This window comes from Muntiacus reevesi, chromosome 9 (genome assembly GCF_963930625.1).
Source record: "Muntiacus reevesi chromosome 9, mMunRee1.1, whole genome shotgun sequence".
Lineage (NCBI taxonomy): Eukaryota > Metazoa > Chordata > Mammalia > Artiodactyla > Cervidae > Muntiacus > Muntiacus reevesi.
The window spans coordinates 44,139,329-44,164,898 of record NC_089257.1 but is presented as its reverse complement, the minus strand read 5'-3'; the positions used below and the strand labels follow the sequence as shown (position 1 = coordinate 44,164,898).

Sequence of the window (25,570 nt, the reverse complement as noted above, 5' to 3'; positions counted from 1 at the left end):
CTCCACGCCCCCTCTTCCTCTGTAAGCGCCTTTAGGACCCGTGACCCCGCCCCTACCACGTTAGTCACTCTTTTATCCGAATCGCTGTCCTAAGCCCCGCCCCCCGGCCTTTCCCTGCCTCTTTTAGTCACGTCGCTCTTTAGGTCCCGCCTTCTGCCCTCTGGTTTGACCTTTCCTCCTCAGGCTCCGCCTCCACCCCGCGGGCCTCCTCCTCCCCAGAGGTCTTCCCCTGTGACACGCGGGAGTCCTTCAGAAGGGCGGGGTTTGCAAGTGCGAGGGGGCGGAACCTGGGGGGAAGAGGCGGTATTCCTTGCTCGGAATGCCGTCGGCGACCCCGCCCCTGCGCTCAGCCGTTGCCAGGAAACAAGCATCGACGCTCTGGCTTTGGCCCGGTCCAGCCAATGAGCTGGCACGCCGCTGCCCAGCGGTGCGTCGCTGGGCGGTTACGTGTGGTGCGCGGGGGCGCGAGTTGCGTGTGGCGCGGGGCGGGGCGCGGCTGGTGCGCCTGAGGAGTGATGGCGGCCTGAACTCACCTAGCACCGCGGTGGCGATCGGGCCTGGTCAGGGTCGGGGTTCTGTGAGTGAACACTAAGTAAGGGCCAGAGAGCCCGGAAAGGCGCGAGAGGGAATGAGGGACTGGGGAATGACGGCACCGGGTTTGGTGACTGCCCTCGTTGTGAGGGGACAGGGTGAGGGGCTGGAATGTGGTGAGGGGCCGGGTGTGAGTGTCTAAGGTAGGGGAGCAAGATTAGAGCCTCGGGTGAGTGGGCAAGTAAGGAGCTGGGTTGTATGAAGGGCCGGGATGCTTTCTGAGGGGCCAAGTGAAAGGGACTTGTGAACACGGTTTAGTGAGGAGCTGGGGCTCCTGTGGGCAGGAGTGAGGGACAGCCCTGGGACCAGAGTGAGGAGGGGTTGAGGCCTGTGCTGGGAGGGAGAATAGACAGGGGTAAGGCGGGAACATGCGGACAGCTGGTGAATCAGGAGGAAGCTGAGGGCAGGGCATGGAGGGAGGAACGAGGATTGTGAGACCTCGATAAAGATGAGAGGTCGGTTCTGAATGGAGTGTCCTGCCCAGAGAGAGCAATAGTTTTAGGTTGAGTAGGATAGCTTGGGTGGAAATGTTGTGCACTTCGCTCTTCTGCTTGATAGGCTGTACATATTTTGGAGGATCGAAACATGAAGGTGTCGTGGACAACAGTAACAATGGTAGTGAAAATCATTTTAGAGACTTACTGTTTAACAGAGTCATCATTGGAATTCCTCGTTTCCTCAAGTTATTCCTTGGGACTGCAGACTTGGTGATGTTCCCTGTCACAGAGATTTTTTTTGGCTATAACTGCCTGTGTTTGTTTCCTCTTCACCTGATTCTGGGCAGCCTTACTCCACTGCTGTTCCTTATCTGTGCTGAGCTGTGGGGCTTTGACGCTTGCCTTATATATTGGACTAGCTGCTTAAAGTTGCTAATTCTACTTTCATGAAAATAATATGGCTTGTTACATACAACGCTGTATTTAGACTTCCAAACAGGATGACGTACAGTTAAATTAAAACTAATTTATGTACAGTAAACTACTCATATTTAAAATGTACATGTTTGATGAGGGTTCTGACATATGTTTACATCTGTGAAACCATCACCATTTTCAAGATACTGAACATTTCTACCACCCTCAAAAGTTTTTCTCTTATCCCTTTGAAATCATTCCTCCCTTCACGACATGTTAATTGGTTCACTTTATTAGCATTTTACAGGTCCCATGTTCCCTGCCAACCCACATGCACATGGAAATTTTGAATGTTCTAGAAAGCTGGGTTGGCAGTCAGATAATTGCCACTTCCACACTATCAAAATTCCTTCTTTACTGACAGTCTGCCACAGAGCAGATACCTTCCCAACCTCAGGAAGAGGTACACCTTCCCTATACAGACCATTCTCTGAGAATTAGGAGCAGCCCAAGTCCCCATTCTATTGAAGAATTTGAGCCTCAGAAACAATGATTCTGTGGTATGTTTTCTTTGCTTCTCTCTGAAGACCTAGCAGATTTTCATGGTAGTGGGACCTTTGGCAATCTTACCTAGACAGAACCCTATGAAACGTACATGTATAATGAAAGAGTTTTAGGGCAGTGATTCATAAACGTTGGGTTAAAAACAGTGCTAGTCTATGGTAAAGTTTTCATCTGTTCAAGGTGGAAGGAGAGAAAGAAAACATATGGAACATGAGTTTTCCATAAAGATAAATTTATTCTTAGATTATCATTCCTAGTCTTCTGGTGTTAAAGTGCTTCCTCGCTGATGAAGTAATGGTGACAGTAAGTGATAGGTTTTAAAAAACTGATCTATTTGTCAAAATAGAAAGTAATGATCCTATTTTAAAAACTTTAAAATCTATTTCTACTGGTTCATGAAATTCAGAAATTTAGAGGGATGATGGTGTGGCTGCTGTATTATGTTGAGGAAGCATACTGCACTTGCTTCCTCAGAATTACTGTCTGATACGGATCTCAGGTTTTGCTGGAATTATATAGATTCCCTGTGAAGTATATAAGGGCAGGAATTCTCTTTTTATAGATGGAGAATCAAAACTGGGGAGCCAGAGAAAGTCTGGACTCCAGATTTGGTCTCATGAGAGTGACTTGGGGTGGAAAAAAGTTTGTAACAAAGAGTGAAGGTGATGTGGAATAAAAAGCATGTGATTTATAAGAAGGGTTGTGATACATGGAGGACATTATACTGGCAAAATATTTTTTTTATGATTTGTAGTTGTTCTGTTTCCAAGAGAGGTGAAAGAGACTTTGAGGGTGACATAGGTTTGAAGGTTTTGTTTAATAATGTGGCAAAAACAGGAACAGTTGTCCATAATACTTGGGTCACATTGTGATAATGGTAGGTCACTCAAGTCATATGTCAGAGGGTTCTTAGGGACTGTGCATTCTTGATTGTTCTGGAGAAAGCACTAGGTTGGTAAGCTTACTGTTTGCTATACTGAATCTCTGTTGAATTGTAGTGCTTTACGTGTAATGGGTTTTGCTTTATGATATACAGCTGAGTGATAGATCTGAGAAAATGAAACATAGATGAGGATGATGATGTAGAGATAGAAACATGTTTGGAATGCTGTGTGTAACCATTTAGTCCACCTCTGCTGTGTGCCAGCACTCTGCTAAGTGCTGGGAGGACAAATTCATTCATTTATGAATTCATTTATTCATTCAGTAGATACTTCAGCATATAGTCTGCCCTTGTGATGCTCACATTTTATGAGATAACAAGATGTCAATAAATAAGATGTGGTCCTCTGAAGTCTCAAGGAATTTTCAATCTCATTGGGAGAGGTGGACACATGAAAAGATAATTTCAATTTAGAGAGAGAATGTGAAATGTAAAAATATATCATAATTAGATGATTACTTCTCTGTATCTAGTCTTAGTCTCTCTCTGTGTTCCGGTCATATTTACTCAGTGATCTCCTGTATATCTTCACAGGTATCATAGTTAACATGTTCAAAACAGGACTCATTGTCTTTGCTTTGAATGTCTGCTTTTGTACCATATGGTATATAGCAGTCCAGGCAAGAACTTCAGTGTCATCTTCCATCTTTCTGCTCCTTCACCCCCTCTATGTAGTCAGTCACTAAAATCTTAATACAGTTCCTTTTATATTATCTCTGTTTTCTTCATCTCCTCTGTTATATCTTCACAGATAAGGCTTTAGTTTACTTCCTTCTCATCTCTTATCTGGACTTTTTCCCCAGGATAGTCTCCTGCCTTCAGACCTTTCTTCGGTCATTTAATTTTTATTATTTTTTATTTATTTTTTTTACTGGAGTATAGTGGCTTTACACTGCTGTGTCAGTTTCTCCTGTACAGCAAAATGAGTCAGCCATACATATATCCCATATTTTTTGAATTTCCATTTAGGTCACCATAGAGCAGTAAGGAGAGTTCCCTGTGCCATACAGTAGATTCTTACTAGTTATCTATTTTATACATAGTAGTATATGTATCAGACTTGCTCTTTTCTAATCCGTCCCTGGAATGATCTTTCTAAAAATACAAATTTAATCATGGAGCTCTTATGCTTAAAAATTTTGGCTCTTTGTCTTCTGTAGGATAACATCCAAATTCCTTAATATGGCATCATTTGGCCTTGACTCATGTCTAGCCTCATCTCCTGCCACTCTCTACTCTGTATTCTAGCTTGAATAAATTGTTCACAGCTCCCTAACAAACATGTTACTTTTTTGAGCCTTGGAATCTTTGTAATTACTCCTTTCTCTTTTGGGAATGCCTTTTCTTCTCTGCCCAGTGAACTTTTCTCATCCATTAGGATCTGGTTCAGTTGTACCTCCTCTTTGACTTCACTGTCACCCTCTCCCACAAAGAGGGTGCAACCGTCTTTGCAAGGAGGGAGAAAGCCATGTACAACATGGGATTTACTTTGGTAAGGGGAGTCAACATGTGATAGAGTTCACGTTGTGTTATGAGGGCTCTGCTGGAGTCAGGTGGGGAGATGCCTGCAAGAAGCAGAGGTGCTACTGGGGAGAGGAGGAGTGAGTTGGGACCACTCACTGATATCCCATTTGTTTTATAGGTATAGGCTGAGGGATAGACAAGCAGAGATTGATATGTGTAATCTGAGCTCTAGATTGCAGGCTCTTAAGAGGTGGGGTTTGTTTGTTTTTTCCTTTTGTATTCCTATGAGGTTTTAGTCAGATCTTCCCACTTTAAGCATCTAGGGTAACAGCACATTGCTGCCTCTTAGGTCAGTAAAAGGCAGAGCCTAGGACGAGCCCTTGTAAGGGGATGAGAAGCCTTAGAACTTCACTGACCTGTTCTTAGAAGGTTGTTTGGTCTCTGTCAGCTGTAGGTGTTACAGGTGTATCCCTGCCCCCAACTCTCTCCCTCTCTTTGCCTCTCCCAGGGCAAAGGTTCATAAGTGAGGCTGAGCCATTTCCTACCTTGTTCCTGCTCTTGGCGGACACCCTTGCTGAGTGTGCCTGTAAGTCTGAATTCGGGGCCCTATGGTGACTACGTGGCCCTGGCCCTTTGGGAGGTCTGAAGATCAGCTCCTTTTTCCCTGTGACTGAGCTTGTAGGTGAATTTGGGAAGAGAGGTCTGCATTTCTGTAGACTTTGCTATGGGAGGAAAGGGCACATAGGGTGGTGATTCCATTCTCTTCTTTGTCTTGTTCTGAACTTTTCAGGGTTAACAGGGAGTGAGGGAGTCTTATGTAGGTGACAGGAACACTGACTATGGCTTTCTTTTAGGCTTTTGAAGTAGGTGAAGAGAGGGTCCAGGTTAAGTGTTAGCTTTTGAGTTCTGAGACACTGATTTCAGTGTGGTTCTTCTTTTTGAGGTCTTTGGAAAAAAATGGGGGTGGGGTGGGGAGGGAAAGCCCTGGAGACCAGTTCCCCTTGGGTCTGTGAGTAGTGCCCTATGTAGTCAAGCACTGGAGCAGAAGTGGTGCCCCAGGGACATCACAAGCTAGAAGCTGTTTGTTAGTCTTTGGAATTAGGTTCTGGAAGCTGGAGGCAATTTAGTTTTGGACACGTTAAAACCTTACTTTGAAAACAACAACAACAACAACAACTACAACAACAACGAAAAACCTTAACTTTGCTGAGACTGGTTGCTTGGCCCTTCTTCAGCTCCCCTGGGGATTGAGTGTGAGGTGGTGAGGATGGAAGTGTCAGAGTAGGTTAGAGCTCTCCTTTCTGTCAGAGATGAGGGCACCTTGGTCAGACAGGATCAGGATATGGAAGTGGGAAGGAAAATGTCATTTACAGAGCACCTGGACTTCTACATAGGTTATCTTATTTAACTCTTAAAACAGTAGCGATACATATTTCATCAGAAATTTGGAGGTTGAGGAAACAGGCTCTGATGTGTGATTTATTTAAGGTCATGCAGTGGGAAAATGGTTGAGATTCAAGCCTTTGTTTGAGGGACTCCAAAGTTCATGCTTTATTTACTACTTTGTATTATTCTTGCTGGACCTTAAGGACCTCTATTCGTTTTCAGTCCTCAGAAGAGGTATGTCTGAGGAAATAGTCTGTAACCAGTAATACTGTTGTATCAGTCAGGGTCCTTGAAGGTAGCAGATGGCATAAATTAGGTTTGGAAAGAATTTAATGATAAGTGGGCTGTCATCTCTGACAGAAAGGAGAGATCTAACCTACTCTGACACTTCCATCCTCACCACCTCACACTCAATCCCCAGGGGAGCTGAAGAAGGGCCAAGCAACTAGTCTCAGCAAAGTAAGGTTTTAACGTGTCCAAAACTAAACTGTGTCCAACTTCCAGAACCTAATTCCAAAGGCTAACAAACAGCTTGTAAATATATACAAAAGCATGGGCAGAGTGTAAGGAAACTGACAAAGGATGACGCAGTATCCCAGGGCTAAGACCGTGACAAGTGACAGCTCTCCGAACAGGGGAAATTTCTTCCTAGTAATTGCACTTGCTGACTTTGCCTTCTCCAGCCCATGACTACTTGGGATCTTAAATACTAGGACAGATTCTTAAGTACTTTTTCTAGTGCATCCATGCTGGTGATCCATAGTCAATGTGGTTGTGTTTGATGGTTTATAGGAAACTGTGTGTAGAAGACTGAGTATCTATTCTGTGGCACCTCCGTTTTCTCGTCTCTGCTCTCTCCCTCACCCCGACTCTTTTGGGTGAGCGAGGGAAGGAAGAGTAGTTGGGTAGGGGGTGGTATTAGATATTAACTTTCCTTTTTTAGTTTTCAGATTTACCTGAAGTGGCACCCATGCTTTATCTTTTACTGTTTTCTTCCTTTCTTAGAGAAAGTGGTGTACTTCTTTTTCTCAGACTAGTACTATACTTGTTTTTTTGGTCAGTTATCCCCTTCTGATTTATCCACAACCTGTTACTTTCTTCAGGCTTCTTTCCCTCACTTCACAGCTGCCCTTGAGGCTCCCCATCTGACTGGCTAAAATCAACTGACTATTTTTAGTTTTCATTATTTTATCTCTCTGTAGACTGTGCACTATGGACAACCTCCAGTTTCCTGAAACTTCCTTTCCTTGATTTCTTGATTATTTCTTGGATTTCTCCTTCCATTTCTGGCTACCTTCACTAGTCTTTTTTAAAAGACTCCTCCTCTGCTTTTGTAAATCCTGATTTTCCCCAGGATGTCACCTTTGGCTCCTTTTGTGATTACTGATCTCTTTGGATGATTCCATCCCCTTACTTAGCTTCATCTACTGCATATAAGCTGGTGACTCCTGGATTTATAGCTCTAGTTGTGATTTTACTCTTGAGCTTGAGTATAATTTCTACTTGCTTTCTAGACATCGTGGATATCTTATCGGTGTCTAAAAACTTAACATGACCAGAACTGTACTGATTCTCTTCTAAAACAGAGTTCCTCTGTTGCGTGTTCCTAGTCTGTTACTGGAATTACCTTTTACTGAGACTCTTATACTTCATATTAGGGTCTTCTGTCATCCTCCATTCATTTGGTAGATCTTATTACTTCTACTTCATGGTTAAGTTAAATCTGCAGGCTGATTATCTGCATTTGCATCCCATTCTTGCCACTTACTAACTGGGTAACTTTGGCTATTTAACATTTCTAGGCTTTGATTTCCTTGTGTGTAAAATGGAGATAATAATACATCTGTGGTTTTTATTAGGCTTAAATGAGCAATAGCATGCAGTGCTTAGAATGGAGACTGGCGCATATAAGTGCTCAATATGTGCTAGCTATTATAATTTTTAAATTCAGCATCTTGTTCCACAAATGTTTTTGAATGGCAGTTACTATGTTAGCATTGGAATTTCGAAGAACAATGAATGATATGGTCTTTCTTGTCAAGGAACTTGCTATTAGTGACAGAGATATTGCAGGTGTAAACACTTTCATTATCACATGGGACATGCTGTGGGACATAGAGGTGAATCTCAAATTTACCTTTTCTGATTCTGCTCTTACCACTTTAGTTCATGCCATCCTTTTTTTAAATGGACTATTGAAACATTCTTATAAATTGTCTGCTGCCATTGGTCTCTCTCTACTCTACCTTGTACTGCTAGCTGACGTATTTTTAAAGGCTGACATATTTTTAAAGGCCAATTTGATCTTAACATTTTCTTGTTTAAAAAGCTCCTTTATTCCAGGGTGTTCATAAATAAAACTCCTCAGCATGATATTCAGTGATATTTATAAACTTCACCTATGTTTACCTTTTAACTTAACATTGTCCTCTCTTCTCTAAATAGTCTGTGCTTAAGCCACACCAAACTTGCAACTGTTCTTTAAATTTATTGTGTTCTTTCACAGTGCTGTATTTTTGTAAATAATGTTTTTAATATGAAGAAGACTTTTTGCTCTGTTCTGTTACCAATATCTCTTTGTTAAAGTTTTACATTAGGTATCACCTCTTTTCTGGAATCCTCTTATAGTTTCCAGGCAGATTTAGTTTCTTTTCCGTAGTGCCCCATGACATTTTTGTAAATACCTCTTTACAATTTTTATTGAAGTTTTTTTTATGCTCCCCCAACTGTTTTTATCCATCTTTGTGTTTCCAGTGCTTGCTTAACACAGTGCCCCAGTACTGGTATGATGTACACTGAATTAATCAATGACTGGGCCCTGCCTGCTCTTTAGGACTGGCTCTTCCCATTGTGTCTTTTAGAAAAAAAAAAAAGACTGTCTTTTGTTCTCAAGAAAGTTTCCTTAAGCAAGCAGAGTTGCTGCCTTTTAGTTGTGAGCAGATAGTGGTGAGAGACTGTGTATCTGGGTAGAAGGAGATGGTGGTTAATGTAACTGGAGGGCAAAGTGTGGGTCTGTTGGCAGGTCTCTGGGTTCCTTTAGACCTTGTTGAGTGTAAAGAGGAAAGATGATTGAACCACACCTTTCCTCTGAAGTTGTTTTTTTTCCTCTGAAGTTTTTATACTTGGGAGGTATTGTTGAGAGCCATTACTGCTGAGAGGGTGGTAGATGTGATGAAGGAGGAACTGTGAGCCATGGCTGAGGCCAACAGATGTTTACCATGATGGTATGGTCACTCACCTAGAGCCAGACATACTGGGGTGTGAAGTCAAGTAGACCTTAGGAAGCATTACTACGAACAAAGCTAGTGGAAGTGATGGAGTTCCAGCTGAGCTATTTAAAATCCTGAAAGATGATGCTGTTAAAGTGTTGCACTCAGTTTGCCAGCAGATTTGAAAAACTCGGCAGTGGCCACAGGACTGGAAAAGGTCAATTTTCATTCCAGTCCCAAAGAGAGGCAAATTCAAACTACCATATACTATACTCATTTCACCTGCTAGCAAAGTAATGCTCAAAATCCTTCAAGCTAGACTTCAACAGTACGTGAACCGAGAACTTCAAATGTATAAGCTGGATTTAGATAAGGCAGAGAAACCAAAGATCAAATTGTGAACATCTGTTGGATCTTAGAAAAAGCAAGGAAATTCCAGAAAAATGTCTACTTCTGCTTCATTGACTATGCTGAAGCCTTTTACAGTGTGGATCACAACAAACTGGAAAATTTTTCAAGAGATGAGAATACCAGACCACCTTACCTGCCTCCTGAGACACTTGTATGCAGGTCAAGAAGCAACAGTTAGAACCGGACATGGAACAATGGCCTTGTTCAAAAATGGGAAAGGAGTATGTCAAGACTGTATATTGTTACCCTGCTTATTTAACTTATGTATGCAGAGTATATCATACAGAATCCTGGGCTGGATGAATCACAAGCTGGAATCAAAACTGCTGGGAGGAATATTAACAGCCTCAGATATGCAGATGATTCCACTCTAATGGCAGAAAGTAAGCAGGAACTAAAGAGCCTTTTGATAAGAGTGAAAGAGGAGAGTGAAAAAGCTGGCTTAAAACTCAACATTCAAAAAACTAAGATTAAGGTATCCAGTCCCATCACTTCATGGCAAATAGATGGTGAAAAAGTGGAAGCAATGACAGATTTTATATTCTTGGACTCCAAAAATCAATGCAGACAGTGACTGCAATCACAAAATTAAAAGATGCTTGCTCCTTGGAAGGAAAACTGTGACCAACCTAGACAGCATATTAAGAAACAGAGACATTACTTTGCCAGCAAAGGTCTTTCTTGTCAAAGCTATGGTTTTTTCAGTAGTCTTGTATGGATGTGGTGGCAGAGGATAAGATAGTTGGATGGCATCACCAACTCAGTGGACTTGAGTTTGAGCAAACTTCGGAAAATAGTGAAGAACAGGGAAGTGTGGCATGCTGCAGTTCCTGGGGTTACAAAGAGTCGGACACGACTTAGTGACTGAACAACAACTCTTTCTTTAATGAGGGTGTTGTGTCATGTCCCCAGGAGTGAATGTTGAATGCATTTGACAGGAGTGGGTATATGTGTGTTTATGGGAGTGTATCCTTGTATTTTTTTCTAGAATGAAAATTCTTTTGCTTTTTTGATTGGTTCTGAATTTTTACCTCTTAAGATTATTCATCAAGTTAAAGATCTGTTTGTGTATTTCCTATTGGGTGGGCTTCTAGGGAGGGACCTGTAATAGAAAAAGGTTTCTTCCTCAGAAGTCCCAGAGGGCTAGAGTCAGATCTAGACTGGATTTCCTGATTGTTCGTTCGTTCATTCATTCACTTGAGCATCTATACATTCAGCAAATAATTTATTGATCTCTAGGTACTGGGGAAGCAACAGAGAAACCTTGTCCTCAGTGAGCTTACACTGTAGTAGGGAAGATAGATAAATGAGTAGGCAAATAAATATTTTCAGAAAATAAAAAAATTATGCAGAAGAAAGGAGGATTAGAAAGCTAGAGAGTGAAGGTGGGAAAATGCAGTTTCGATAGAATTGTTAAGTAAGTTCTCTTTGAGGAAATGGCATTTGGAAAGAACCGAGTGATGTGAACAACGTGAAGATCAGGAAAAGTGCATTCCAGACAGAGGAAAGAGCTAGTGTTCAAGAAAGTCTCTTATGAGTGAAGTATGTGTGAGAAGGGGCACGTAGGAGTTATACAGGTTAGATTAGATAGTGCCCTAGAGGCCAAGGTAAAGGACTTGGATTATTACCAGTGTGATAGGGAGTCATTGGAGGGTTTTCAGCAGAGGAGAGATGTAGTATAATTTATGTTTTAAAATTCTGGTTGCTGTGTGGGGAATAGAGTCTCAGAGGGGTAAGACTGGAGGCATGAAGACCAGATTGAAAGCTATTGGAATAGTGAGACATGTTTGGAGGTATAGATTATAGGCTGATGAACTGGATATTGGAGGTACTAACAAGAAGAAAGAAGGATGATGCCCAGGTGTTTGACCTGAGCAAGTAGGTGAATATTGCTATCATTTATTAAGGTGGAGAAGGCTGGGAAAGTAACACAGGTTTGGTGCTGGGATGAGTTCTGTTTTACATGTGTTGAATTTAAGGTGCTGATTGCATGTGTGGTTTTCAGTGGGGTGGTGGTTCTGAGTTCTTCCTGGTGGGTGGTAGAAAGAGACAAACTTCTGTTAATCTCTCTATTCTTTCTCTTTGAATTAGATTTGTGGGTCTGGATTGGGCTCACTGTTCCAGCCTGGTGCATCTTTTGGCTCCATGGGCAGCTGTTGGCTCCTGCAGACCGGATGAAGCAGACTAGAGACACAAGTGGAGAAAGCCTCCAGCTGGCGAGTTCTCAGAGTGTGACTCTCTGGCCGCTGGCCCGGCCCAGCCTGCCTCATGGAGAGGATGAACTGGCTGAGCAGACTGGCCTCCCGGGGCCCTGGGCACCGTGTACCACAAGGGGCCAGTCTGCAGACCCCTGTCATGGCTGACCCTGAGACTTGCCTCATGGTCTTTAAGAATCACTGGTCCCAGGTAGGAGACTCTATGCCCAGGGGCCCAGTGTACTAGCTGCCTGAATCCCTCTAAATTTCTGTGTTCTCTCACCTTGTCATCTTGTCAGCTTATCTTGGTTTCCTTCTCTTATCTGTCCTGATTCCCCAGGTGGTGCGAATCCTGGAGCGGCAAGGCCCTCGGGCAGCTCCTGGGGGTGCTGATGATCTCAGTGCTGTGCGCAACCACACTTACCAGATGCTGACACTCCTGGCAGAGGATCGCACAGTGTCATCCGTCCCCACAGCTCCTGGGCCCCTGCTTGAGTTTGCTCTGCGTGAGGATCTGCTAACCCGTGTGTTGACATGGCAGCTTCAATGGGATGAGCTTGGGGATGGGGTTGAGGAACGGCGGGCTGAGCAACTGAAACTCTTTGAAATGCTAGTGAGCGAAGCTCGCCAGCCCCTGTTGCGGCATGGTCCAGTTCGTGAGGCTCTACTGATTTTGCTGGATGCCTGTGGCCACCCTGTGCCCAGTAGCCCAGCACTGGATGAAGGCCTGGTGCTACTTCTTAGCCAGCTGTGCGTGTGTCTGGCCCGGGAGCCTTCATTGCTCGAGTTCTTCCTGCAGCCACCTTCTGAACCTGGAGCTGCTCCCCGTCTTCTCCTCTTTTCTCGCCTTGTCCCTTTTGTCCATCGAGAGGGCAGCCTGGGCCAGCAGGCCCGTGACGCCCTGCTGCTGCTCATGGCTCTGTCAGCCGGAAGTCCCACCGTGGGCCGCTACATCGCAGACCACTCATACTTCTGCCCGGTCAGCACCTCCGGGGATGGGTGTGGGGTGTGGTGTCAGCACCTTCCCATTTAGGAGGTGTGGAGGGGCTATGCCCTGGGGCCCTCTCCTTTAGCAAGTAGCCCCCTGGGTTTGAATGCAACACCTGAAATTGGGGTGGGGATGAAACTTGGGCTCATGTGGATAAGGCAGGTATGAAGGCTTTTCATGGGCCAGTGTGCCCAGGTGATGTCTTGGCACTTTGGGTAACTAAATATCTGCTCTGGTAATAGCTTTTATCCCTACTCCCATAAAAACTCTGGGTTAATAGTTCCCTGTTTCCATTTTTTATATTGTCTGTGCCTTTGGTAACCTGTCCTTGGGGATGGCCCCCAGGTGCTGGCCACAGGGCTGAGTGCCCTGTACTCATCACTGCCCCGAAAGATTGAAGTTCCAGGGGATGATTGGCACTGCCTGCGACGGGAGGACTGGCTCGGAGTGCCAGCCCTTGCGCTCTTCATGAGTTCCCTAGAGTTCTGCAATGCCGTCATTCAGGTGGGACTGGGGTTCCCAGGAGCTCTGACCTTTGGTCATTCTGGGGTAATGGGGTGGGAGAAAGTGCATTCTCTGGAGTTCTGATTTTCTTTCAGCTTGAGGGGAGAGGGCATATATGTGTTCTAACATTTTGCTCCCTTCCTGACAGTAGCCCCCTTCAAAATGCTCCATCCTCTCTTTTGTACCCATACAGGTAGCTCATCCTCTGGTGCAAAAGCAGCTGGTTGATTATATCCATAATGGGTTCCTGGTGCCAGTCATGGGCCCTGCCCTGCACAAGGTGAGAGTCATGGGTGGCAAGGCAGATTAAGAGGTTAGGCTGAGGAGTGGTTATCTCAATGCCAGGACCAGTGTGGGTGACAGTGGGCAGGGTACTCCTCCCTTTTTCCCTGTCTGTTCCTGGTACCTCCTTAGAACTTAGGGAAAATGGCTTTGTGTATGTGTGGGGAAGCCCTAAATTTCCAAACTTTCCCTTCCCTTCGTTCAGACCTCTGTGGAGGAGATGATCGCCAGTACCGCCTATCTGGAACTTTTCCTACGGAGTATTTCAGAGCCTGCCTTGCTCCGTACCTTCCTGCGATTCCTGCTGTTACACCGGCATGACACCCACACCATCCTTGACACCCTTGTTGCCCGTATTGGCAGCAACTCCCGGGTATGGCCCCTACCTCTGTCCTGGCTTACCTGGGTGAGCCATCTCCTCTCTCCAACCTTTGTTCCGGGAGGGTGTTCCTGCCCTTCTTTGGCCTTTGTCTCCAGTAATCACTTCAAAGTTAGGTGGCATTTTCTTTCTAGTATTAAACTTTTAATGTTTTGGGGACATTTTCAATGTGCTTCCCTGCTTTTGTAATATCTGGATCTACATAGGACAGTTATATTTTCTGAATGACTTTGGCCACTCATGGCTATAGGTTTTGCCAGTGTGCAGCACTTGTATTATGGCATTGACTTGAGATTCTCCTCACCTGTGTAGTGCTCTGTGGCTTGTGGGTGACTCGAGGTCACCTTCAGGCTTTGAGCCTGCTTTGTAACTAGTGTGTTCACCTGTTCTTCCTTTTGGATTTGCTGCACTTGAACTGCTGTAACTTGGGGCACCCCTCTGCCCACCTGCCTAGTTACATTCCTTCCTCCTGAATGTTTTGATTGAATGTTCAGTGTTCACTGTATTGTTCTCTGGTACTGAGGGTATAATGGTAAGCAGTGGTTGCTGACTTCATGGAGCTTCCTTCATAGAGGAGGTAGATAAGCAAACACATAACTGAAATAATTGAAGGTTGAGGTCATTTTTATAAAAAAAGGCTGCTTAGAAAACAGAGAGTGAAAGTGATAGTCACTCAGTTGTATCCAAGTCTTTGTGACCCCATGGACTATAGCCTGCCAGGCCCTGTCTCCCTGAAATTCTCTAGGCAAGAATACTGGAGTGAGTCATCATTCCCTTTTCTAGGGGATCTTCCTGACCCAGGGATCCAACCCAGGATTAAAATTTGAATATGTGTTGGCAGGTGGATTCTTTACCATCTAAGCCAGTAGGGTGATCAAAAAACTTGTCAGAGGAGATGACATTGAACTGAGACCTAAAGGTCATGAGGGAGCTAGCCTACTCAAGAGCAAGCGAAGAACAGTCTAGGCAGAGGGAGCAGTGCTTGCAAAGGACACAAGAGGGGAAGAGGAAATGAAATGTATTTGAGGAGATAAAAGACCAGTGTGACTGGAGGTGTAGTGAGCATGGGGGAGAAAGGAGGGAGAGGTGGGTAAGATTCAGATCATGCATGACTTTGTAGACCATGGTAAGAAGTTTAGATTTTAACCAATAGAAATATATATAAAATAGGTGTAAATTGTTTCTAAGTAATAAAGATCTATAGTCTTTCTGGGGGAAATAAAGCATTTGTTTAGCCATGCACTTTATGGCATTTATTTTGGCTCTATCACCATTTTTGTTTCCTCCCTTTATTACAAATAATTGAAGTTCTCTGGGTCTTTGTGTTTGAAATAGAAGTTCCTGGATCACTAAGGGTTCTGGAAAGTTGTTCCAGTTAACTGAGTTACCTGGTAGTAGGGTTTGAGGTAGGTAAGATTTCTGGATAGCTATGTTTTGTATACTTGACATTCTCCTGAGTAGCTAAGTTAGGGTATGTGTGAGGTTTTTAGACTGACTCTGATTTGACCAGTGTTTCTGAACCAAGTGTATACCCTAAAATTTGAAAATGACAATAACTACAACAGATTCTAAGCTCTGCTTTAAGTCTCTTGAGTTACAGTCTTTGGAAGTAGGCCCAAGGCATGTGAACTTTTATAATACTCCAAAATGTAAGTATGATACATGCCTTAGCTTAAGAATTATTGGCATAAACCAGTAGGAAATAGTTGCCAAAGCTTTAATTTTCCAAAGATATTGAAAAAGTTTTATTTCTAATTATGCTGAAGTTCAACCATTGTCTTAAATCTTTTTGGCCTCATAGAGTGTTCTGTTCATATTCTGAGAATGTTGATTTCCTTCCTAGGGTTGATTTATTTTTTTCCTGTGCTGGGCTCTGTTCATCTTGTTTTTGTCTTAATCTTACCCTAACTTCTTTGATTCTCCCTCAGTGTCTTTAGTCTTTAGCACATATTTCTGTTAGTATTGCATTTGGTCCTCTGGTTTCAAGAGCCTTTTGTGGTTTTTGGGTATTTATTCTTGGCTGTCTGCTCTTGGAGGAACCAAGTCTATTCTGATTTCAGGATTCCCATGGTAAATATGCAGGTGCTTTCCCTTTCCTCTCTTTGGCCCTTTTAAGCTTGATTCTATTGGCGTGACTTTGTAACCACTATAGTCTGACTTTCATGGCTTAAGGTGAATAATGCTGGCTAGCTAGTCTGAGTACCCGAGTATCTGTATTAGTTTCCTATTGCTGTCATAACAATTTATCACAAACATAGTGGCTTAAAACAACACAAATTTATTACCTTACCATTCTGTAGGTCATGTATCTGGTACTGACCTTACCCTACTAAAATCAAAATGCCAACGGGGCTGCGTCTTTTCTGGAGGGCCCAGGAGAAAATCCATTTCCTTGATCATTTTAGTCCTTGGTCATGTTTATTTAATTGTAGTTAAAGGACTGAGATTACTATTTTCTTGCTGGCTGTCAGCTGGGAACCATTCCCAGCTTCTAGAGACCAGCTGAATCCTTGACTTGTGACTCCTTACACTTTCAAAATCATCAGTGGTGGATGGAGTCCCTCTTATGGTTCAAATCTCTTTCTTTTTGACCCAACTAGAAAATATTATTTGCTTTTAAAGACTCGTGTGATTTAACTGGGCCTCTCTGGATAATCCAGGCTACTCTCCTCAACTTAAATTCCTTAATAACCTTAATCATGCCTGGAAAGTCCCTTCTGCCATGTAAGATAAAAAGGTACAAGATCTGGAGATTAGGATCTGTACATCTTTGAGGGACCATTTTTCTACCTACCACACAATCTTTAATGAGTCTGAGTGTTTTCATTAAAACATTAAAACTCATGTTTTAATGAGTCTGAGTGCTAGTTAAGATGGTCATTTAGGATAAATATCCATGCTGACTAAAATGTGAACTGCTATCTTATCTCTTTCCCACCATGACTGGCTTTTAATTTCCCCTCAGTCGTTTGGTAAATGATGAACACCTAGACTGTGGAGGTAGTGCCCTAGACTAAGACCCAGTATTTGTCTTCGAGGAGCTCGAGGTATACCTGTCATAAGGAAAGTATAGAGACAGCACTTGGGGATTCAGAGGAGTGAGGGAGAACTTACTTGTGTCTGCTGTTTTTGCCTAGCTGGAGGTGAACCACCCTTATTACTTTTCTGAAACAAAAGGTTTCCCTTGTTCTGGACCCACCTATTTTTTCCTTTTCCTGTCAACTGCCCTTGAACTTTTCTTTATCCTACCTTCTCCGAGAGACACTGGTGTTGGAGAGGTGACTCACACTCCATGTTCACTGCCCAACCTACTTCCTAGCTGGGATTCTTCCAGGTTCCCTCTGGTTTCTTGCTGGTAGGCATTTAGTTACTATGCTGCTACAGTCTGCTGACTGGCATTCACTTAGTTATCATTTTGTGTTGTCTCCTGTTAGACATTCACTCAGTCCCAGTATTTCCTGGAGTCTCTTCATGGGTATTCCTTCCATTTAAGTGTTGCTAGAATCGCTGTTGCCAGGTATATATAGCCAGAGTTTGATGACATGTATGTGGTCTATAGAAATGCATTAAATCTGGTACACAGTTTGTTCCTGTCTGTCAATAATGAAGTCTTGAACACAAAAGATAGTGTAATCATTTATTTAATATTTGAATGATTGTTATATGCCAGGCCCTATGCCATTGTTGTTTTAAGAGTGGTTGGTTGGGCCTTAGGTTGTGGGGGGCGGTTCCCATTTGTTAACATCCTAGAGGGCTGAGAGCTCTTACAGTGACTCATCTTCCCCGCCCTCCCCCCCCCCCCCCCCAGCTCTGCATGGTGTCTTTGAGTCTCTTCAGGACCCTTCTGAACCTCAGCTGTGAGGATGTCCTGCTGCAGCTGGTTCTCAGGTACCTGTTGGGGCAGGGCTGAGGGATGGCTGATCCTGAACCTTCATGGCTCTTCATGCCTTGTGCACTGCTGGGATGATGGGTTGCATTGGGGTTGCTTGTGCGTGTCCTCTTGAAACCTGGCTTAGCCCTGTAGTTCCACTGATGTTCTCCCAAACCCTGTCCTTCCTTCCTGATTTATCCTTTCTTTTCTGCTATCTTTCCTAGGTATCTTGTCCCGTGTAACCATGTGATGCTGAGCCAGAAGCCGGCTGTGCGTGATGTGGACCTATATGGACGAGCCGCAGACAAGTTTCTCTCCCTAATCCCACGCTGTTGTCGGCACCGTGCCTCCAGCCCACCTCGTCCAGAGCATGCCTCATGGGCACGAGGTGGGCCTAGCAGAGAGGCAGGGAGAAGGGAGGACACAACGGGTATGGCCTGGGTCCTGGGCGAGTGTAGCAAGAAGGCGGGGCCAGGGTGAAAGGAGGGAGGTGGCCGTGAGTGGCATTCCATCTTTAGGGAAGTTGATGAGAGGTGTTGGAGGGTGGATCATTAACTCTACCGGAGAAGTTTAGCTTCTGAGCAAAGCTGTTCCTTTTCTTCAGTCTGGTCATGCTTTTCTGTTTCTATTGTTTTTGTGGGGACGGTGGTGAGGGAGGTGTTGAATGAGGAAAAGCTTAATTTGAGTGGTGGAGAGTCAGCTGTCCGAGCCAGTCACATTTCTGCTGCTTTGTTGCTGTCTCATGTAGTTACCCATGGTGTCTCATCCCTCTTCCCGCACCTCTGACTCTTTGATCCCTCTTATGTTCTTTCCCCTCGGCAGGCCCTGGAAGCCCAAGTGTTGACTCCTCTTCTGTGGTGACGGTACCCCGGCCCTCCACACCATCTCGTCTAGCCCTCTTCCTGCGACAGCAGAGCCTGGGTGGCTCCGAGTCCCCAGCCCCAGCCCCTCGCTCACCAGGGCTTGCCACGTCCCCAGCCTCCAGCCCTGGCCGCCGGCCCAGCCCTGTGGAGGAGCCTGGTGAGCTGGAAGACAATTACCTGGAGTACCTGCGTGAGGCGCGTCGTGGTGTGGACCGCTGTGTCCAGGCCTGCCGTACCTGGTCTGCCCCCTATGACGGCGAGCGGCCCCCTCCTGAGCCCAGTCCTGTTGGCTCCCGGACTAAGAAGCGCAGCCTACTGCCCGAGGAGGGCAGGGACAATGCGGGGGAAGGGGAGGAGGAAGAGCTGGGGAGTGGGGTGCTGGCTGGGGGTGCACGGGGAAGCCTTGGCCACCTGCCCCCTCCCCAGCTCAATGGGCTGCCAGGACCGTGGCCTGAGGGGGCCAAGAAGGTTCGTCGGGTGCCAAAGGAGGGAGCTGGGGAACCGCTTGAGGACACCTCTGAGGGCATGGCAGGACTAGAGGGCTTTGGGCAGGAGCTTCGGGAGCTTGAGGTGGCATTGAGCAATGGGGGTGCTGGCTCTGAGCCCCCTCTAGAGCCTTCACTACCTCTTGAGGAGGAGGAGGCCTACGAGAGCTTCACCTGTCCCCCTGAGCCCCCTGGCCCCTTCCTCAGCAGCCCTTTGCGGACTCTCAACCAGCTGCCAAGCCAGCCCTTCACTGGTAAGCTACTTAGCCTAGGTCTTCGCCTTTGTGTACTTTGCATGTTCTCGACCTGTTTGTGCTAGTTTCTGAGACTTCTTGGCCATGTCATTCCTGTGTACTTGCCTAGCTCCTCATCCATTTTGCTTGGGTCCCCTCCAGATACATATCACGTCATACTTGTGTTTCTGTGTCTGTCTGTACATCTTCCATGCTTGTGCTGGTTTGAGAATTGACTTTTGTCTAAGCCTTATGTGTCTGTCCTATGTGCATGTTCCAATTCTTCCTCAGTCTGGCTGTTTCCTGGGATGTGTGATCAGGATATTTTGTGTTTGGTGTTTCCTGATAAATCACAGTAATACATCTGAACCATGTGGAAGACATGTGCTGTCCTGTTTGTGAGGCACCTGTAAATCATGCTATTCCATGCTGTTCCCACCAGTGTATCTGTCTGGGTGTTGGGTCTCCTGTCAGCTCTTCTGTGGCCCATAGTCAGCTCTCTGATGGACTTTCCTTCTTCAGCCCTGGGCTCCTTTCTCCCAACCTCTTTAGAGAAGGGCTCAGTTTCAAGTTTCTCCTGTTCCCTATCCTTGTACCTTGCTCTGACTGCTCGGTAAGCCTTTCTAAGGGTTTATGGTTAGTGGTAAGAATTGCAACAGATAGAGTGAAATACCTCTGTCTGGGTAAATTAGATCAGTGACATACCACTATCAGGGAAAATGACAACACTGGCCTTGACCCCCCCAGCTAAGTTTGGTTAGCTGATTTGGTTTGGTTTCTTCCAAAGACCCTGGGGCTAGACCTGGCCTGAGTGGCTTGGCTAACTCCATTTTGTTTTTGTTTGATCCCGATTTACCCAGCCCAGCCCGCACCTGGCTCTTGTTCCTCCTCTGTATACCATCCTGGGGGTTGTTGGGAAGACGCTTCTGGGAAGCTGTGTGGTGATTTGGACTAGACATTCCTTGAGTTAGTGTCCCGTCTATGTCTTTGATGCATGTAAATCACTTACTGTGATGCTGGTATATTGTGAGAACTCAGCATGTGGTAGGTTAGGATTATTATCTCGGGCGCATGGGATATAATAGTTGACCAAGGCACCACATGTCTTCCTGTTGTTTGTAGTCAGGTTATTGTGCATTGATCAGTACAGTCAGTACATGTTCTGGGCCCGGGATATGCTGCCATGCTGCTTGCACATCATCAGGCCTTTTGCTCTTTAGTAATAACAACTCTTGCAGACTACAGAGAATAGGTGTATTCATTTCCTTAGCCTCTGCTTTGCTCTTTCCTTTTCTATGCCACTAGAATGTGGTGTGCAGGTTTTACCATTTTCTTGAAGTGTTAACTGAAGTTCTCTGTCTGTTTTCTTCTTCATAAACTCATCTGAGGTTTTGTCTTGTAAAAAAGTCCCCTGGAGATGACAAGGGGTATCTTAGGACCTTGCTAAACCAAGAGTTGATTTAGAGCTAAAGCTAGTTGTGTGTGTGTAGTGTGAAGACTATTCTAGGATCTTTTTCAGGATTCAGCGTCTCTTGCCCTTCATTGTTCTCCTGGCTTAATTCCTAGGGCAGTTCATAGGCACAGTCCCTTTACCCCACAAATCCCTAACCAGACAGAATGTGATGGTTCTACTGCACTAGTGTTGGTGACCTGGCTTAGTTGAGGCCAGTTCTTCTAGAAGGTCATTCTAATCTCTTCTGCTAGTTCTTTCCACCAAAGAGTCTGTCCTGGATCAGTTTTTTCTGGCCCTGAACTAAGCTGTTTTTTCCTACAGATTCTGTCTTACCATTTTTGTTCCCAGTTCTTGAGCAGACCTGATTATTTCTTTGGTTCTCCAAAGATTTCTCCCCTTTTAAGTTGACCAGTATAGTTACCTTCTTTGCCTTCATTATGCTTTCTTCTTGCTTTATTTCTGACTCAGGTCTAGGGTTATTCTCTGTCATGTGTGTAACTTGATTTCTTCTTTTGGTTCTAATCACTTACTCACTTGTTCTTTCTTCAGTTGTTCTCTTGGGTGAAGCTTTTTAAAAAACTGAGAAATATCATATAGCTTATAGTTATTATTGAATACTTAAAATTTGCTGGATTTTGACTTAAATGCTGTGTATCAGTCTCTCTTTGATCCTCTTAATAACTTTGTGATGTGGGTGTTTTTCTTATTTTAACAAGTAGGAAACTGTGCTTGGAGATTTTTGATTCATCTAGTAATTTTACTAGTTAACGGTAGAGCTCAAATTTAATCAAGTCTGTCTAATTCCAGAGCCTGTTGTCTGGCTCTTCAGCTAGAATGTGTATAAATCTGGCATGTGGCCCTCTTGTGGGTCCATGTGGTGTCTGCCATTTTATCTTGTCCAGAATAGGTGTTCGCAGGATATTTAAACATTCCCAGAGACTGAAATACAAGTAATTTTCACCTAGTGGGGGATCTCGTTTTGGGGAGGAATGTGTGTGATGTGCACTGTGTTCAGGCCTTGTATCCTTGTGCCCACCTCCCCAGGCCCGTTCATGGCTGTGCTCTTTGCCAAACTCGAGAATATGCTGCAGAACTCCGTCTATGTCAACTTCCTGCTGACGGGGCTGGTGGCCCAGCTGGCCTGTCACCCCCAGCCCCTGCTCCGCTCTTTCCTGCTCAACACCAACATGGTCTTCCAGCCCAGTGTCAAGTCCCTGCTGCAGGTGTGCGATGCATGCGTGCATGGGTGCGTCCAGGCTCCATGGTGGGCCAGGCCCACAGCTGGAGTGGCCCTGGGGGTGCTGGTAACAGGCCTGGTGGGTCTAGAAAGGACTATATCAGTCTGCAGCCACCCAGAAATGTCATGAAGTTGTGCTTCATAGGTGCTGGGCTCTGTGAAGAATAAGATTGAGAGCTTTGCAGCCTCCCAGGAGGACTTCCCAGCACTGCTATCCAAAGCCAAGAAGTACCTCATTGCCCGTGGCAAGTTGGACTGGACCGAGGGCCCTGCAGCAGGACCTGCCCCCCGCCGATCTGATTCTCTAGGTGAGGTCTACCCTGCCACCACCTCCCCTTCTTCCCTAGGCAACTAACTAGCTCAGGTTAATTGAATTCTTACTAAGGTTGAAGCCTTGTGGTGGGAACTGGAGAGTTGCAGAGAGTAGAATCTTGATTTTGTCTTCAAGTTTCTGGTCAGAGGAAAAATAGTTGTGTCCACTGAGAACCAAATCAACAGTATCAGCAAAACTACTCCAGAAGCTTGGGATAGGTAAAGGGACAGAATAGTTTCTAGGTTGAGATTGGTTTTTTTTAGGTTGTGATATTGTTAAAGCTTGGTGGAAGATATGACATTTGACATGGGTCTTGAGACATGGGTAGGACTTGGGTGGCAAAGGAGTGGGATGATTTTATTATTTGTTCAGGAGAGAGCATGAACTGTTTAGCTGGAGCAGGGAATTTGATAGGTGGTGGAATAGTTGGTAGTAAGGCTGGGAAGATTTCCTCACAGCAGAAGGTTCTCAGAGTAGAAGTTGGGATGGGTGGAAGTTGTAAACTTTTAGGCAGTGAGATACCAATTGGAGGTTCTATATGTGGGAGTGGAGAGATAAATATGTAAGTTTCATGTGCTAGGTGCATTGGAGTTAGGAAAAGATGGAGTCAGAAGAGCAATCAGGAAGCGTCTGCCATAATGCAGATGTGACCTGTGAGGCTTGAATTAGAACAGTAGAAATAGGAAGAATTTGATAATGTGGAAGTGGGAAGGAAGTATTGGCAGTTTGGTGAGTAGTTGTGAGGTATAAGGAAGAAGGAAGAGTTATATATGATGTTTTAAATTTAGATCTTTTATCAGCAAGTATCTGAGTGCTTGAGCTTCCCAGGTAGTGCTAGTGGTAAAGAACCTGCCTGCCAGTGCAGGGGGCATAAGACATGCGAGTTCAATTCGTGGGTCAGGAAGATCCCCTGAAGGAGGTATGGCAGTCTACTCCAGTATTCCTGCCTGGATAATCCCTTGGACAGAGGAGCCTGGCGGTCTACAGTCCATAGAGTTGCAAAGAGTTAGACATGACTGAAGTGACTTAGCACACATCTAAGTGCTACATCTTAGTACATCTGGGTGGTTGCCATGTGGTGTTGTCTTTGGTACAGGGGACTTATGGAGGTACAAGATGAGATACTTATTTTCAAAAAGCTGATAATCTAGACGGGAACTAGAGGACTGTCATAACCGAGGGAGCAAGGTCCCAAAGGTGGTGGAAGTAAGTAGGATCCAAAGCACCAGGGAAATTTTTTTTTCCCCTTTTGAGGCAAATGAGAGATCAAAGGAGGAAATGATATGTACCAGTGGAGTTTTGAGATGTAGAGGAAATTTTAGGGAATTGAAGTCATCCTTTATTTGCTAATCTAAGTAGGAAGCAGAATAATATGCTGAGTAAGAAAGCACAGGTGAGATGAGGGCTTTCGGAGGAAAGTGTGTAGGTTGGAAAGAGAGTATAATAATCCAGGAGGATTATTATAAAGCTGTGAAGGCCCAGTTGAAGTTTCTTAGTATGACTTCCTCATGGTCTAGTGCCAGGAAGTAATCTTGCTTCCACAGTCCTGGTACTATGTTCACTGTGGAGGGGTCCAGGGATATAGGGGTAAATAAGACAGAGTGCAAGCCCTTAAACTCACAGATTAATGTTTGAGGAGAAGACGTGAGAACAAGTTATTGAAATGCATCGTGATAGGGCAGTAAAATGGGAAGCTAGTGGAGGCCAAATTAGAGGAAAGTTGGGTATAGGGGGATTAGGGCAGGGATGAAAACATCAAGGAGAACAAAATTAAGGCAGAAGGGGCTACAGAAGCATGAGAAGAGCCTGGAAGGTTCCAGGGGGAGCAGATAGATGTGGGTGCCAAAGCCAAGGGCTCTGTAGAGTCTCTAGAAGAGGTGGGAGGAAGTGTGTGAACCTGGTTGTAATGGACTCTGAAAGCCACATTTAATGTATCTGTTTAGTGTATCTCTATTGCCAGTATTAGAGGGAGAGAATGGGAATGATATCATGATCTGGAGACTAGATCCCCAGAGTCTAGGCCCTAGGTCTTGGACAGGGACAAGAATACATCCAGGGCCAGGAGTCTCAGCAGGAAATTAGAGGAGAGAAGGCAGTATTTTCAGTGGTTCATTTGAACTGACATGAAGTTGTCTGGCCACAACCAGTGGGAGGGTAGCTTTGGTGGTTCTAGGAAAGAAATTGGTGGAAGGCCAAGTGGTAGCACAGGAGAGTAGATCTTGGAGGGACAGTGGTGTGTGACAGATCTGATAAAGTCATTGAACTCTTGATTGCATATGTAGATATTGTGGATATTGAAGGAGCAGAGGATGTGGCTGAGGTGTCATAAATGGGCAGGGGGAAAGGGGAAGTGTTTGACTCTAGTACAGGAGGGCGCTGGGCAGCAGGAAGTAAGGGCATGTTACAGACTGGGGAGGAAGAGCTTAGTGATGTAGAATAGTGATTGGAAAGGGAGGAGCAGTAAGAGAATCCCTCAAGGTAAAGGGACCTGGAGAAGGGAGGGGTCCTGTCTGGGAATGAAGTGTGTGAAGGGTTGACTGACTGAAGACTGAGCATGGTGGTTGACTGGTGGGAAGGCTGGATGGAGGGAAGGAGGCTGAGCAGGCAGCACTTAGGTGTTAAGAGTCCTAGTTGAGAAGTTCATGAACCTGGGAGGGTGGGGTGGGGTGGGGACCTCTCCTCTCCCAGGCCAAGGGATTCTGCCTGACCTCAGCACCTTCCCGACACTCCTGTTTGTTCCCAGTGAAGAGCCGGAGGCCGTCCTTGGGGGAGCTACTCCTGCGGCATGCACACAGTCCAACCAGGGCTCGGCAGGCGGCACAGATGGTTCTCCAGCCTGGGAGAGACGGTGGCGCAGGACTTGGCCTAGGTGGGGGCTCCCCTGGGGCTTCGACACCAGTCCTACCCCCCCGGGGTGGGGCCCCTGAGCGCCAAGGTGAGGCTCTGCGAGTCAAGAATGCTGTCTACTGTGCAGTCATTTTCCCTGAGTTTCTCAAGGAGTTGGCTGCCATCTCCCAGGCGCACGCTGTCACCTCACCTTTCTTGTTGGATACTTCCGAGGAGGGGTCTGGCCCTCCTGTCTCAGGCTTCGGGCCCCTCAATCCTTAACTTTCTTCCATGGACAATCAGGGCCTTGGGTGGCCTGGGCTGGGGCCAGGGTATAGGCTCCTTTTTATGTTTGGAGGCAGTGGCAAGAAGACTTTTTAATTTATTTCTGATGAATGTTTTCTGGAGAACTTGTTGCAATATGTATAAAAGGGAAATCTCTATTCTGTGCTCATTTTTCTTTCCCACCCTTTATCTCTGGGGCTGGGGCTCCAAGAAAGTTGTAAATAGATGGGGAAG

General features: G+C 45.3%; 1 protein-coding gene across 7 annotated transcripts; it reads left to right on the top strand.

Annotated features, from left to right (window-relative positions):
• Positions 1-484: 484 nt before the first annotated feature.
• FHIP1B (FHF complex subunit HOOK interacting protein 1B) lies at positions 485-25,494 on the top strand. 7 transcript variants are annotated; one of them, XM_065943821.1, is made up of 12 exons: positions 485-577; positions 11,514-11,828; positions 11,958-12,596; positions 12,951-13,109; positions 13,303-13,389; positions 13,597-13,764; positions 17,579-17,658; positions 17,866-18,029; positions 18,464-19,243; positions 21,720-21,898; positions 22,058-22,220; positions 24,969-25,494. In XM_065943821.1, exons 2-12 carry the CDS (start codon positions 11,691-11,693, stop codon positions 25,331-25,333), a joined length of 2,922 nt encoding a protein of 973 aa, XP_065799893.1. In that variant the 5' UTR covers positions 485-577; positions 11,514-11,690; the 3' UTR covers positions 25,334-25,494. The 7 variants fall into 7 exon arrangements, with proteins under 7 accessions (XP_065799893.1, XP_065799888.1, XP_065799894.1 ...); XM_065943816.1 differs by having other exon boundaries at positions 17,866-18,071; XM_065943817.1 differs by having other exon boundaries at positions 489-592; positions 17,866-18,071.
• Positions 25,495-25,570: the final 76 nt, after the last annotated feature.